At 38.3% G+C, this 16,042-nt stretch overlaps 1 protein-coding gene across 1 annotated transcript in view; it reads left to right on the forward strand.

The window, feature by feature from the left end:
* Window positions 1–10,899: 10,899 nt before the first annotated feature.
* Window positions 10,900–16,042, forward strand: part of abi3a (ABI family, member 3a) — a 12,579-nt gene continuing 7,436 nt past the window's right edge. Inside the window, exons 1-4 of the mRNA XM_053338124.1 lie at window positions 10,900–10,956; window positions 11,363–11,496; window positions 12,377–12,547; window positions 15,934–16,042. The exon at window positions 15,934–16,042 is cut by the window's right edge and continues 68 nt beyond it. Coding sequence (XP_053194099.1) covers window positions 11,365–11,496; window positions 12,377–12,547; window positions 15,934–16,042 — 412 coding nt within the window. The 5' untranslated portion in view covers window positions 10,900–10,956; window positions 11,363–11,364. The remainder of the gene's footprint in view (window positions 10,957–11,362; window positions 11,497–12,376; window positions 12,548–15,933) is intronic.

Genomic DNA, 16,042 nt, shown 5'->3' on the forward strand with positions numbered 1-16,042 from the left:
CCCTAACCCTCAGGGAACTAACCCTAACCCTCGCAGGTCTCTGCTCTGCTCTCGGATGTTTTGTGGATCAAAGCTGTCAACCAATAGAAGGCCGGCTAGTATTGACCAATCAGACCTGTGTAGTAATATTTGGTAACAGTTTGTTACACTAGTTAGCATGCACAGAGCAAATTTGAGCACGAGAGCAGAGTTTTGTGAGTTTTGAGAGAAAATATCACAAAATCTGAACATGAAATCAATAAATACTCTCAAATCCATTTAATATGCTCTTGAATTAAGATAGGGAATAAACTCCATAGTTTCCAGGTGAGAGGACACATGAAGAAGAATGAAGGGATTGATGTAGTGCAGACCAAAGTAAGGCTGCTGAGAGTTAATTATGTATGTATGTGTGTATGAAGCTGCTTTTGATGGACAATGTAGCAATGATTTATATATAGTAAATATAGATGTAAGTATTGACATTACATATAATATATATTAGTAAGAAATTGTATGATGTCATGAATTAGTAATTAAATTAGGAGCTAGCAAGCATTGATTTAAGAAGTAGGGGTGTTGACTTCTTCCCTCTCGGATGTGGTTGGCTTCATGTTTTCTGTTTTCAGTGAGAACATTGAGCTTTCATCTTTTACATGTTGTTTTTATTTTGTTTTTTCTTCTTTAACACATTCAAAATAAAATAATCTAATCTAAAACTATAAAGAACTATATATATACTATATTATTTTAGTTAAAGAAAATATAATTTGTACCACAGAAGTGCAATAAAGGTTTCGGCGCTTCATGCTCCCACAATGCAATGCGTCCTTAAAAAATACGGTTAAAATGCCTGTAAATAAAATATTATGGAAAATTGGATTCACATTAACACGGACCATTGTGCCGTATACTTACAGACTTTCTTACAGTGTATTGTTATGAGCTGAATATAATTAAAATATGTCAGTTTAATGGTAAAACAGGTAAAAGGTTGGGAACCTCTGCTCTAATGCTTCCTCTGACTTTCTTCTTTCAGCCTCCTGTTGATCACACTGCTCAAGTTTTCTGCTCTCCATCATGGAGCGTTCTGGAATCATGACCAAAAGAGCTATCACCACCGATGAGCTGGTTGAGCAGATGTTCTCCTGGATTAAGGAGAGCAAGAGCTATGTAGATAAAGTGAGGGAACTGGCCGAGGAGCTGGAGCCATCCATTAGGAAAAAAGTCTGCACTGAACAACAACAAGCTAAAAAAACGTTAGAAGATTTAATAGAAGGGGCAAATGATAAAGACGAGCAGAGCAAAGATATTCTAGAAGAAATCAAAAACCTGTTGAACGAACTGAAGGAAAAGAAAATAAATGATGTGAATGCGAACGAGATGAAGGAGGTGAAGGAGGTGAAGGAGATGAAGGAGATGAAGGAGATGGAGGAGGAGAAGACGAATGAAGTGGACCAACGTGTCATGTATGAAGTTCTGAGAGCCATGGTGAAACGAAGTGGACCAGAGATGAACCCTGAACTAACCCAAAGCCTTGACAAATTCATTGATGAATACCTGAAGGGTTTTTTTTCTGGTGGTTTGACAGACAGTTTCGACAAAAGCCTTCTTACGTCACTCAGTGTTATTTTAGTATTCTTTGGATTGATATTTAGTGGGACAAAATCCAAACTTCTGTTTGCTGAAGGACTTGATCAACTCAAACAAGCAGCGCCATCGGCTGGATTTAAAGCATGTCTTAAAGGAGGCGGCGGCTTGGTAAGATTCTGTAACTGAACATATAACACAGACTATCATACACAGTTAACATGTCAAAATGTTATTAATGGATCAATAATCACTGATTTAATGATTTTATTAATGATATTATTGATAAATGTTCTTTGTCTGATAATACTGAAAATTAATGTATTGATCTCTTCTCATTGATCATCAGGTTGTGGGAGGAGCTGTTGGAATAGTGTATTCACTTCCAGATGGAATTTACAACCAGACAGACCTGATGAAGAAGGATTATGTGACTGGAGCCAGAATATCACTGAGAATCACAGCTGATGGAATTGAAGAGATAACCGAGACAGTGAGCAAGCTGCTTCATGACATTGAGTATGTTTTCTGTGAAATACGTTAAAGTCAAAAATAATGAGTCATAATGAGTAAATATCAGCACTAACACATTAGTGAAATAACAAAAACTAATTTAAACAATTGTTTAAAAGTAAAACCTCGAACACATACAGTCCACAGTAAACTAATTATCAAAATTACTGAACCTAAATCCAACACTACTCATATAAAGAGTTAATATAACTGTAAACAGAAGGAAACTATGGATGAAGCCGTTTAGTGGACTTTAAAGCACAGGAGTGATTGTTCAGGTTTGAAAGGTGTCAGTAAAAAGAACAGCTGTTTGTATTCATGTCAGAAAGGTGTGCAGTATAATCCTCTTCAGTGTAGAAGCCATAATACTGTCTACCTGTCTCCATCCATGATGAACTGTTTGGAACATACTGATCATGCAGATGACTGCAGGGTTGAAGCAGGTTATTTCATAGCAGCTTGAAGCCAAATCATCATGAAACAGAGACATTAGAAGCAGAGAACAGCACCTTCATTAAAAGCAGGTTTATATTTTAAAATGCTTTGAATCCCAAACACACAGCAACTACTCAGCAGCACACTGAGAACGCCTTAGAAACTTCTTCTACCAGGTTCACACTGATCCATATCACTGTTCACATCACATGAAGAGCATGTCACTATAGTTTCTGTTGGTGCTGCTGATGCTGCCAGGGGAAACTGACTGTAACACTGTCTAATGTACATATAATAAAATCACTGTCATGTACTCTCAGTTTAGGCCAATCAGAAGAAATAGATACGCTCAAGGAGGATTGATGGAACAGGACAAAAATTGCTTTATTGGCAACAGTGCCACCTTTAAAGCTGCAGTTGGTAACTTTGAGGACTTAGCATCAAATTTGAAGAAGTACAACTGTCAGATTAATTGAGCAGCCTGAGTGTGAATATTGACTTAATCCAGACGTGACTTTCCTTTTGGACTCTTTTGAATTTTCTTTCCTGTTTTATTTATTTGGGCCCATATTTCATAACTCATAATGTGGAGTGTTGTGTTGTTGAGTTATTCAGTGTAATTTTTGGAGTTGTTGATAACTTCTGATATAAGAAAGGAATTCAGACATATCTGAAATATTTTGTGGTTTGCACTCAAAGCTGCAGTCAGTAAGTCTTATAAAAGTAACTTTTTGTCATAGGGGGGCGCCGATGCAGACCAGAGCGAGTTGATAACTTCCTGTAAAGTTGTTAAAATTAATTAATCAATTTTGTTGGAGTTATCAGTTTGGAGGGCTTCCACAGAATGAAGAGGGATTTTTCTTGCCAAACCTGACCGTGTGAATATTGATTTTTGTTGAGTGAAAACTGCGACTAGTGATGCCGCCCACGGCTAATTACCATAGACTGTATATAATTACGTGCTTATTTTATTGAATATGTCTCCACTGTGTGTAGTTATGTTTCTGTGATAGTGTTTAAAAACAACCGGAGACAGATGAACATGTGCGTGAGGTAGAAAACTTATTTTATTGTGTATTTCTTAATTGTGTTAGCTTATGCTACACAGCTAAGCAGCTGCTTTAGACTGGTTGTTGAGTTAAAATATAATATACAGTCTATGGTTAAAACACGCAGCTGAGTCGGGTTTACAGAAGAGAAGTCATTTCATTTTATTGGGTAAAAACATGATTGAAAGTCATTAATTTCATAATTTGTGTACATTAAGCTGTGATGAGTTAAAACCATTTAAAATGTACATAATTATGTTGGCTGTTAAAGTTAATGTATATTATGTATATGAGACTTTATCACTGAATAATTAATGTTCATTGATTTAAGATAAAAAGAGAGTTGTAGATAGATAAATAAATAAATACATGAAGAAGAGAGATTAACGAGATGCTGCTGCTTTATGCAGGCTGGTTTATGTGTGAGTGGAGACCGCTCACATCAGACACAATCCTGGCTCTGATTGGTTCAGTAGGAGGAGTAGGCGGGGCTAAATGAGCCTGTCTTTACATAGTGACAGGCTTACCAAATATGACAAAATTAACAAGAGATCAGCATTCAGCATTTAAAAACACACATAACTAAACCCAAACTCACCTTTTACTTTTGATTTTGTTTGTCTTTGCAACAGTTCTAGCATTGTAAAGCTGTAAAAATTGGGGATTACACTGCGTGTGTAATTAATGGGTGTTACATGACTAACAGAGGAAAGCTTTGTGTTGTCATGGCAACCAGACAGCCAGTATCATCCATGCTGCTTTGGGCGCCATTGTTTCTTTATATTGAGACGTTGAGACGTGATTGGTCAGATACTAACATGCAGTCATGTCTCTGACTTTATAACAATAATGTTTTATTCACTTCACAATTATTCTACTTCAATGTAATTTCAAAGTAAATGTAGTTGGCTTTGGTCTTTTAACATTGTTTCCACCTGTTGGTGTTAATTCATACTAAATGTATTTTCACTATTGTTATTCACAGGACAATTCTTACTAACAGGGTTATAGATCAACTAAACGAAACCACAGGCAAGAGGATACTAGAACAAAGCGACGTCAGTGGAACAATAAGGGTGGGACTGCTGAATGTTTGTTCACTGAATAAAACACTTAAGGGTAAGAACACAGAAGACAAGAGATGGATACCAGAAGAAGTCAAAAAGCTCATAGAACAAAACAACCTGGATGTCTTTCTCACAACTGAGACGTGGTTAAAAAAGGAAGGCGGAGATAATGTTCTCGAGGAAGCTTCACCATTACATTACAAATTCTTTCATTCAGTTCGACAAACTTTCAATGACAAGGGAGGAGTAGAAAGGGGAGGAGGGGTAGCAATTCAGTATAAAGAGGGTCGAAATGATCTAAATGGTAAAAGAAAAATAGCAAAAAACAGCAACCCAAAAACCTTTGAATATGTTGCTGCAGAGATGAAGCGTGCTGAGTGGAAACAACCGGTCCTGTTCATCAATGTGTATCGCAGTCAACGTCCACGTCCAGGTTCAAGTTCAGGTTTAACAAAGGTTGAGCTAGAGGCCTTCCTGAAAGAGTTTAAAGGGCTCTTAAAGGAACTTTCTGTAGGTTACAACAGCATCATCATCATCACTGGAGACTTTAATATCCATGTTGACGCTGTTAGAGAGCCAACTAGGATGTTTGAGGAGTTTTTGGATGATAATATTCTTACTCAGCATGTAAGGGGGCCGACACACAAGGATGGTCACACTCTGGATCTGGTCATCACCAGGAACGTTAGAATCTCTGATCTCATTGTCTCCAATGACGATATATCAGATCATTACTCTGTATATTTCAATGCGAGGCCAGGTGGACCCACAGAAAGAGAAGAATAGAAAGTGTTATAGAAGCTGCAGACTCCACTTTATAATTGGATCTAATGGTTTTGTATTAATTAATTTACACTCATGAACAAACAGTTGAAAATGTTAAAGTCATATTTCTTAATGTGGCTGTGATCATTGCAATGAATGAAGTGACTGAAAGCTGCAGTTTGAATGAGCAAAAAGACAACAGGACATCTTTATTCCTCCAACTGAGTAAAAACAGGAAGAGATTTATTTAAAGGAGAAAGAAGAAAAGGAAAACCTGAAATAGTTGATCAATCACCAAATTCATACAAGTCAAGAATTAAATGTACAGATTAGATATGCAGCTTCAAATGCTCTGAAATCATAGTTTAATAAAGACAAATAATACAGCTTCATTACACTACTTTATAGTTTAAACTACTTTTACATTTTAGTGTAAATAAATTTAACATACATTTAATTATGTTGTTTAATTCAGTTGTTTATAGTTGATTACAGTTAGCATAAGAACATTACAGTTATAGTTTCATTTCCATATATATTAATACATTTACTTGTGTTTCATGGATATTCATTGCAGTTACATTATTAATGTTGTAGTTGCATTAGAAGTCCACAGGGTGGCGGTAGAATGAGTTTTCTCCAGCAGCTAAGCAGAAGACAAAGGCTCTGTTAGAAACCTCCTCCTCTACTAACTCTGAGGTTGAATGTGTGTGTAGTGATTTAGAGTATGTGAGAAGTTCCTCACACTCACATTACCCAAGATGCAACGCTACTACTCACACTCACATTACCCAAGATGCAACGCTACTACTCACACTCACATTACCCAAGATGCAACGCTACTACTCACACTCACATTACCCAAGATGCAACACAGCTTCAGAAAAAAACCCAAAATACAAACGTCACAGATCAGCTACAGCGAGGGTATGTTCACTTCTTGTTTTCAAAATAAAAGCACCAATTCTATCATTATGGTTTTCTTGATAATAAAAGGCGACGTGTTTTATTTTGTGAAAATGACAGGAAGTGCGTTACTCGCTACGGCTAATTTGAGCGGCTCCAAATTTGCAGGAACAAAACTTTAAATCAATCAATCTTTATTTATAAAGCTCCAAATCACAACAGAGTCATGTGAAGGCTCTTTCCACATAGAGCCCTAACCCTCAGAACCAGACTCAGAGTGGGAGAACATCTTTTAACAGGAAGAACCCTCAGAACCAGACTCAGAGTGGGAGAACATCTTTTAACAGGAAGAACCCTCAGAACCAGACTCAGAGTGGGAGAACATCTTTTAACAGGAAGAACCCTCAGAACCAGACTCAGAGTGGGAGAACATCTTTTAACAGGAAGAACCCTCAGAACCAGACTCAGAGTGGGAGAACATCTTTTAACAGGAAGAACCCTCAGAACCAGACTCAGAGTGGGAGAACATCTTTTAACAGGAAGAACCCTCAGAACCAGACTCAGAGTGGGAGAACATCTTTTAACAGGAAGAACCCTCAGAACCAGACTCAGAGTGGGAGAACATCTTTTAACAGGAAGAACCCTCAGAACCAGAGATGTCGTATGTAGTATAGAACAAAGTCAGAGAAGGTGGGAGGGCAGTACGAGATATTACACCACAGAAGAAGAAATCAGAGTCAGCATCTACATTGAGCTACTGAGAGGAAAAAGTTATTTTAAGTTGATAAAGTTCTGTATCGCTGTTGTCCACAACGGTTGGTTGCCGTTGGAAGAAGGGAGGATTAATATCTTAAGTTGTTTAATTCTCCGGTGAGTGTCATTTTATTTTTTTTAGCGCTAGCTTATGCTAACTAAACATGTGTTACTTATATTTGTACATGCAGCATGTTGTTGTTACATGCACATTAGTATTCCACTATTATTCCAAATATGACAGTATTGATGTGAACAGCATTTTGTGTCATCTAATCTAAATGAGGCTTTATTGTGAAAGCAGCGTTTAGTGATTCAGCTTTTAGGAGTTTTCTTTGGACATGAATAAAACACATTCAGAGTCAGAGTCTGTACAGCTGCATGTAAACAGGAATATTAGTGGAGGATTCATTTTATTAGCGTGTAAACAGCTCATAGGAACAGGATGTGTGTTGGAATAAGGGCACCAACAGGAGTGTTTAGTGCATGTAAACGTGGTCACTGGAAACACTGATGAATGAAAGTGATGTTTTCTGTGATGTAGCGCTCAGTTAATATTAATGTTGTTGAATGTGTAAACCAGAATAATATTTGATGTTTGTTTCTGTGTGAATTCTGAGATTTGATGGATGCTGTTCACACAGAACTGAGTCACTGCTGTTTAAGTTTTCAGTCACTGTGATCATTTCTTTCCTCACTTTCAGTTTCCTGTCAAACTTTCTGCCATGTACACAGAATTCCTCAGTGTCTGTTTTTACATCCACGATCCTCTCAGACACACATGTTTGGAAAAAAGTTGTCTTTCTTTTACAGTTTATAGTCAAAAACCTTTTTTGTTCTTTCATTAACATGTTTTACTTTATTTGAACCTTTGAAATGTCACGTGTGCAGTTGTCTAAATGAAACTACAGATGATATAAAGTCATAGCTTATGTAGTGTAACATTTAGGTGATAATTACTAATAATGAACAATGTTGTATCTGTTAAACTTGATTGTTGACCATCGTATGCTAAAGATGATCAAATCTGAAGGCATCGTGTTAAATGAAGAAGTATACTGTATGTGATTCTGCAACTACTAAGTGAATAAGTATGAAAATCACAATATATGTGATTAAATATAGTCTGCATTATAATCATTATAATCATTATAATCATTATAATCATTATAATCATTATTATCATTATTATCATTATTATTGAAAATGAATGCAGTAAGAACAAGTAACAGGTCAAGATTGAACTTGAAATGAACTGTGTCAGATCTGCTGAGCAAAGCAGCAGCTGTGTAGGAAAAAAACAAAAACTCAGGGCCGAGGATGACGAACACCGAGAGGCCTCCTAGAGACCCGATGGACCTGCATCTCAAGATTCAGTGCCCGGGGGGTGAGATCATGTGTTTTGGAAGAAAGCTGATTGGTTAAACGTACACCAAACATGGGGAGGGGTTGAATCTTTTTGCAAGGGTCAGCAATATTGAGAGTATAAAAACACCCCCCAAAGTTTTATCTCTGTGTGTCATGCATAGATTCAGTCTGTGTGTTGTTCCCTAACCCTAACCCAATAAAACTCTGACTGCATTCAGCTGGACGTCTCCTGGTGATCCCTGATTTTGATTTTTATAACAACGAGAGACTTAGTAATATTTTGATACCACACTTACACATGCATGAATATGTGACAGAGTGATTTCAATAAAGATTATTGATATTGAACATGATTATCAATTCAGTTTATTTATAGAGCACATTTAAAACCAACAGACAGTGACCAAAGAGCTTTACAGAGGGATAAAATGTGATTGATGGTTACAATCCAACAGAACCACAGGACCAAAGGTACAAACACAGTCACTAATAAGACAGAACATCAGATACAATTACAACACAAACAGCAGAGCACACACAGCAAGTCAACACAAGCCAACACAAAGCAGGCTGTGTTCAGGCTCCACTTCATGAAGTAATAATCACCTCCAACAGTAGATGGCAGCAGAGGGAACCAAGAGAACAGGACGGAGAAAGAGCTGAAACTTTGGAGCTTGGGGAGCGTGGGGTCGGCCTCTTACCTACGGTGTGCTTCCACACTCTTTTGTCTTTAGCAGGTATCGGCACCGACCCCCTGAAGTGTGAAATTAAGAGGTCTAGACAACATAATTTAAAATACACAAGGGTTTGAATGAGTGTCTCAGGTAGTAGAAATGTAAAGGAATTTAAAAGTCTGATATCTTGGTGAGAAGGTGGGAGGTTGGGTATTTTACAAAGGAGTTGAAATTACTATTACAATGGTTACAATCCAACAGAACCACAGGACCAAAGGTACAAACACAGTCACTAATAAGACAGAACATCAGATACAATTACAACACAAACAGCAGAGCACACACAGCAAGTCAACACAAGCCAACACAAAGCAGACTGTGTTCAGGCTCCACTTCATGAAGGTAGAAGAGACGAGTCATCAGTAGCAGAATATTCCATAACTACACTAATCACTAATCACCTGGACTCTCAGCAGCTGCAGCTCATCAGTAATCACCTGGACTCTCAGCTGCAGCTCATCAGTAATCACCTGGACTCTCAGCTGCAGCTCATCAGTAATCACCTGGACTCTCAGCAGCAGCTCATCACTAATCACCTGGACTCTCAGCTGCAGCTCATCAGTAATCACCTGGACTCTCAGCTGCAGCTCATCAGTATCTCTCCAGTATATAAACTCCTGTTGTCCTCTCACTCTTTGCCAGATGGACATTTGCCTATTCCTGTCTGCCTGTTCCCGTCTGCCTGTTCCTGTTTTAAAACTCGTCTTAAAACCCATTTTTATTCCAGCATGAGACTCTGCTCCTGTTTTACTGTTTTATGGTTTGTTTGTTTGTTTGTTTGTTATAATTATTGTTTTATTGTTTTTAATTTGTTTTAAAAACAATAAACAATTATCTTAGTATTTATTTCCTGTTAATTGTTTTTACGTTTCCTGTGTTGTATTTATGTATTTATGTACAGCACTTTGTTTCAGCTGTGGTTGTTTTAAAGTGCTTTATAAATAAAGTTGAGTTGAGTTTACATTTTAACTTGTGCAAACTGAACTAAGTGTAAGCTAGTCTAAGTGTAATGTCTCAGTTTGGCCAGCAGGTGGAGCTGCAGACTCACTAACACACTGATGCTGTTCATCATTTTTAATGTCAGGAAGCAGAGCAGGTTCACTCAGAGAGGAGGAGACACAGGCAGGAGGTCTCACTCGGACTTTATTTATCAAACCCAAAACACCCAAAACACCCAAAACACCTCAGACTGAAGTCCTTTAAATGAGTCCTGAAGTGTCCAAGGCTCAGTCAAATGTCTCATCACTGTTTGAGTCCTTCAGGGTTTTCCAGGTTTATCAAAGACTTCCAGGACTTTGGTCGAAGGGTCCTTGAAATAATGTCCTGGTGTTTTCTTGTGAAATGTGTTTTTTTAAAGATCCTGCAGGTCCTTGAATATAAAAAGGAAAGTTTCAGGACTATTAGAGACACTCCAGGTTCCTTGAAAGGATTCCAGGACTTCTCAAAGTGTTTTAAGGTTTCTTGCAGAGTTTTCAGGGTTTGTCACTCGAAGGGTTTCCAGCAGTTTTCAGGTTTCCTTGAATTGGGTGCTGGCATCCTTCCAGAGTTTCCCCTGGTCGGGATCCCAGGATGCTTTAACTCCTGGGGTCCTTCGAGACATCCGAGGAGTCCTTGAAACGTTTCCAGCTGGCGTTCAGAGAGGAGCTGACAGGAAGTTTGTGACAGAGTGTTGAGAGTGAGACATCGCCTGCAGCACAGAGGATCTTTGGCAGCAAGTGTGAGAGGAATCAAACCAGCAACCCCGAGACGGACATCAGAGCTTCTTCTTCTCTCCTCAGTGATTCTCTGCAGTCTGCGGTGAGTTTCAACTTTAACTTTAAATCAAGAGTTCAGAGTTCAGGCTGCAGATAAACTTCAACTCATTTCATCTGTTTATTTCTTATTACTGCAGAACTGTGAGAACCAAGTACTAATACTTTAAAGTACTAATACTTTAAAATGTGAGAACCAAGTACTAATACTTTAAAGTACTAATACTTCATCGTCTTCTATCAGGTGGAGAAATTAACATGCTGAGTTCATCACTGCAACGGCTGCTGGTTAATAATAATAATTAAAGCTGCAGCGATGAACTGGGCCCCCCCCCCCATGCATGTTTACAGATACAATAGTATAGTAATAAGTATTACAGTATAAGTATTAGAGTATAAAAGTATTACAGTATATAAGTATTAGAGTATAAAAGTACTTCTATGTGTTTCAGAGATGAAGGATCAAAACTTTTCAGACGACGTCTTAAAGATTCTTCAGGAAGCTCCGAACGCTCAAAAAGCTCTGAAAGGAAACTATGAAAACCTGCTGAAGGTGTCCGAGTACTGCTATAAAAACTACATAGAGGTACTTATACTGCATACAGTACTACATACTGCTATAAAAACTACATACAGGTACTTATACTGCATACAGTACTACATACAGATATAAAAACTACATACAGGTACTTATACTGCATACAGTACTACATACAGTACTACATACTGATATAAAAACTACATACAGGAACTTATACTGCATACAGTACTACATACTGCTATAAAAACTACATAGAGGTACTTATACTGCATAAAGTACTACATACTGATATAAAAACTACATACAGGTACTTATACTGCATACAGTACTACATACAGTACTACATACTGCTATAAAAACTACATACAGGTACTTATACTGCATACAGTACTACATACAGTACTACATACTGCTATAAAAACTTAATAGAAGTACTTATACTGCATACAGTACTACATACTGATATAAAAACTACATACAGGTACTTATACTGCATACAGTACTACATACTGCTATAAAAACTACATACACATACTTATACTGCATACAGTACTACATACAGGTACAGTGTAGTTGATGCTAAGCTAAGCTAACTACATACAGGTACAGTGTAGTTGATGCTAAGCTAAGCTAACTACATACAGGTACAGTGTAATTGAAGCTAAGCTAAGCTAACTACATACAGGTACAGTGTAATTGATGCTAAGCTAACTACATACAGGTACAGTGTAATTGATGCTAAGCTAAGCTAAGCTAACTACATACAGATACAGTGTAGTTGATGCTAAGCTAACTACATACTGGTACAGTGTAATTGATGCTAAGCTAAGCTAAGCTAACTACACACAGGTACAGTGTAGTTGATGCTAAGCTAAGCTAACTACATACAGGTACAGTGTAATTGATGCTAAGCTAACGTTGTCAGTCAGGTGATGGCAGCATGAAGGCGCTGGAGGAGACGAAGAACTTCACCACCCAATCACTGGCCAGCGTTGCGTACCAGATCAGCACGCTGGCCAGTAGCGTGCTGAGCCTGCTGGACGCACAGACCAATCAGCTGCGCCACATGGAGTCCTCCATCAACCTGATTGGACAGGTGAGACTTTATTCCTCCTCTCTGTTCTACTACAGGAATACTACTACTTTATTCCTCCTCTCTGTTCTACTGCAGGAATACTACTACTTTATTCCTCCTCTCTGTTCTACAGAAATACTACTACTTTATTCCTCCTCTCTGTTCTACTGCAGGAATACTACTACTTTATTCCTCCTCTCTGTTCTACTGCAGGAATACTACTACTTTATTCCTCCTCTCTGTTCTACAGGAATACTACTACTTTATTCCTCCTCTCTGTTCTACTGCAGGAATACTACTACTTTATTCCTCCTCTCTGTTCTACTGCAGGAATACTACTACTTTATTCCTCCTCTCTGTTCTACAGGAATACTACTACTTTATTCCTCCTCTCTGTTCTACTGCAGGAATACTACTACTTTATTCCTCCTCTCTGTTCTACTGCAGGAATACTACTACTTTATTCCTCCTCTCTGTTCTACTGCAGGAATACTACTACTTTATTCCTCCTCTCTGTTCTACTGCAGGAATACTACTACTTTATTCCTCCTCTCTGTTCTACTGCAGGAATACTACTACTTTATTCCTCCTCTCTGTTCTACTGCAGGAATACTACTACTTTATTCCTCCTCTCTGTTCTACTACAGGAATACTACTACTTTATTCCTCCTCTCTGTTCTACTACAGGAATACTACTACTTTATTCCTCCTCTCTGTTCTACTGCAGGAATACTACTACTTTATTCCTCCTCTCTGTTCTACAGGAATACTACTACTTTATTCCTCCTCTCTGTTCTACAGGAATACTACTACTTTATTCCTCCTCTCTGTTCTACTGCAGGAATACTACTACTTTATTCCTCCTCTCTGTTCTACTGCAGGAATACTACTACTTTATTCCTCCTCTCTGTTCTACTGCAGGAATACTACTACTTTATTCCTCCTCTCTGTTCTACTGCAGGAATACTACTACTTTATTCCTCCTCTCTGTTCTACTGCAGGAATACTACTACTTTATTCCTCCTCTCTGTTCTACTGCAGGAATACTACTACTTTATTCCTCCTCTCTGTTCTACAGGAATACTACTACTTTATTCCTCCTCTCTGTTCTACTGCAGGAATACTACTACTTTATTCCTCCTCTCTGTTCTACATGAATACTACTACTTTATTCCTCCTCTCTGTTCTACAGGAATACTACTACTTTATTCCTCCTCACTGTTCTACAGGAATACTACTACTTTATTCCTCCTCTCTGTTCTACTGCAGGAATACTACTACTTTATTCCTCCTCTCTGTTCTACTGCAGGAATACTACTACTTTATTCCTCCTCTCTGTTCTACTACAGGAATACTACTACTTTATTCCTCCTCTCTGTTCTACTGCAGGAATACTACTACTTTATTCCTCCTCTCTGTTCTACAGGAATACTACTACTTTATTCCTCCTCTCTGTTCTACTGCAGGAATACTACTACTTTATTCCTCCTCTCTGTTCTACTGCAGGAACACTACTACTTTATTCCTCCTCTCTGTTCTACTGCAGGAATACTACTACTTTATTCCTCCTCTCTGTTCTACTGCAGGAATACTACTACTTTATTCCTCCTCTCTGTTCTACAGGAATACTACTACTTTATTCCTCCTCTCTGTTCTACTGCAGGAATACTACTACTTTATTCCTCCTCTCTGTTCTACTACAGGAATACTACTACTTTATTCCTCCTCTCTGTTCTACTACAGGAATACTACTACTTTATTCCTCCTCTCTGTTCTACTGCAGGAATACTACTACTTTATTCCTCCTCTCTGTTCTACTGCAGGAATACTACTACTTTATTCCTCCTCTCTGTTCTACTGCAGGAATACTACTACTTTATTCCTCCTCTCTGTTCTACTGCAGGAATACTACTACTTTATTCCTCCTCTCTGTTCTACAGGAATACTACTACTTTATTCCTCCTCTCTGTTCTACTACAGGAATACTACTACTTTATTCCTCCTCTCTGTTCTACTGCAGGAATACTACTACTTTATTCCTCCTCTCTGTTCTACTGCAGGAATACTACTACTTTATTCCTCCTCTCTGTTCTACTACAGGAATACTACTACTTTATTCCTCCTCTCTGTTCTACTGCAGGAATACTACTACTTTATTCCTCCTCTCTGTTCTACTGCAGGAATACTACTACTTTATTCCTCCTCTCTGTTCTACAGGAATACTACTACTTTATTCCTCCTCTCTGTTCTACTGCAGGAATACTACTACTTTATTCCTCCTCTCTGTTCTACTGCAGGAATACTACTACTCTATTCCTCCTCTCTGTTCTACTGCAGGAATACTACTACTTTATTCCTCCTCTCTGTTCTACAGGAATACTACTACTTTATTCCTCCTCTCTGTTCTACTGCAGGAATACTACTACTTTATTCCTCCTCTCTGTTCTACAGGAATACTACTACTTTATTCCTCCTCTCTGTTCTACAGGAATACTACTACTTTATTCCTCCTCTCTGTTCTACTACAGGAATACTACTACTTTATTCCTCCTCTCTGTTCTACTGCAGGAATACTACTACTTTATTCCTCCTCTCTGTTCTACTACAGGAATACTACTACTTTATTCCTCCTCTCTGTTCTACTACAGGAATACTACTACTTTATTCCTCCTCTCTGTTCTACAGGAATACTACTACTTTATTCCTCCTCTCTGTTCTACTGCAGGAATACTACTACTTTATTCCTCCTCTCTGTTCTACTGCAGGAATACTACTACTTTATTCCTCCTCTCTGTTCTACTGCAGGAATACTACTACTTTATTCCTCCTCTCTGTTCTACTGCAGGAATACTACTACTTTATTCCTCCTCTCTGTTCTACTGCAGGAATACTACTACTTTATTCCTCCTCTCTGTTCTACTGCAGGAATACTACTACTTTATTCCTCCTCTCTGTTCTACTGCAGGAATACTACTACTTTATTCCTCCTCTCTGTTCTACTGCAGGAATACTACTACTTTATTCCTCCTCTCTGTTCTACTGCAGGAATACTACTACTTTATTCCTCCTCTCTGTTCTACTACAGGAATACTACTACTCTATTCGTCCTCTCTGTTCTACTACAGGAATACTACTACTTTATTCCTCCTCTCTGTTCTACTGCAGGAATACTACTACTTTATTCCTCCTCTCTGTTCTACTACAGGAATACTACTACTTTATTCCTCCTCTCTGTTCTACTGCAGGAATACTACTACTTTATTCCTCCTCTCTGTTCTACTACAGGAATACTACTACTTTATTCCTCCTCTCTGTTCTACTGCAGGAATACTACTACTTTATTCCTCCTCTCTGTTCTACTGGAGGAATATAAATGTATAATCTCTGACTGTCTCTCTGGCTCTCAGACGTTTGAGATGCACAAGGAGAAGGTTTCTCGGAGAGAGATCGGCGTTTTCACGGCGGTGAGACGAGTCCCACGCAACCATAAGATCATCCCCCCCTCCCAGCCGGCAG

Source organism: Scomber japonicus, chromosome 18, assembly GCF_027409825.1.
Source record: "Scomber japonicus isolate fScoJap1 chromosome 18, fScoJap1.pri, whole genome shotgun sequence".
In the NCBI taxonomy this organism is placed as follows: Eukaryota; Metazoa; Chordata; class Actinopteri; order Scombriformes; family Scombridae; genus Scomber; species Scomber japonicus.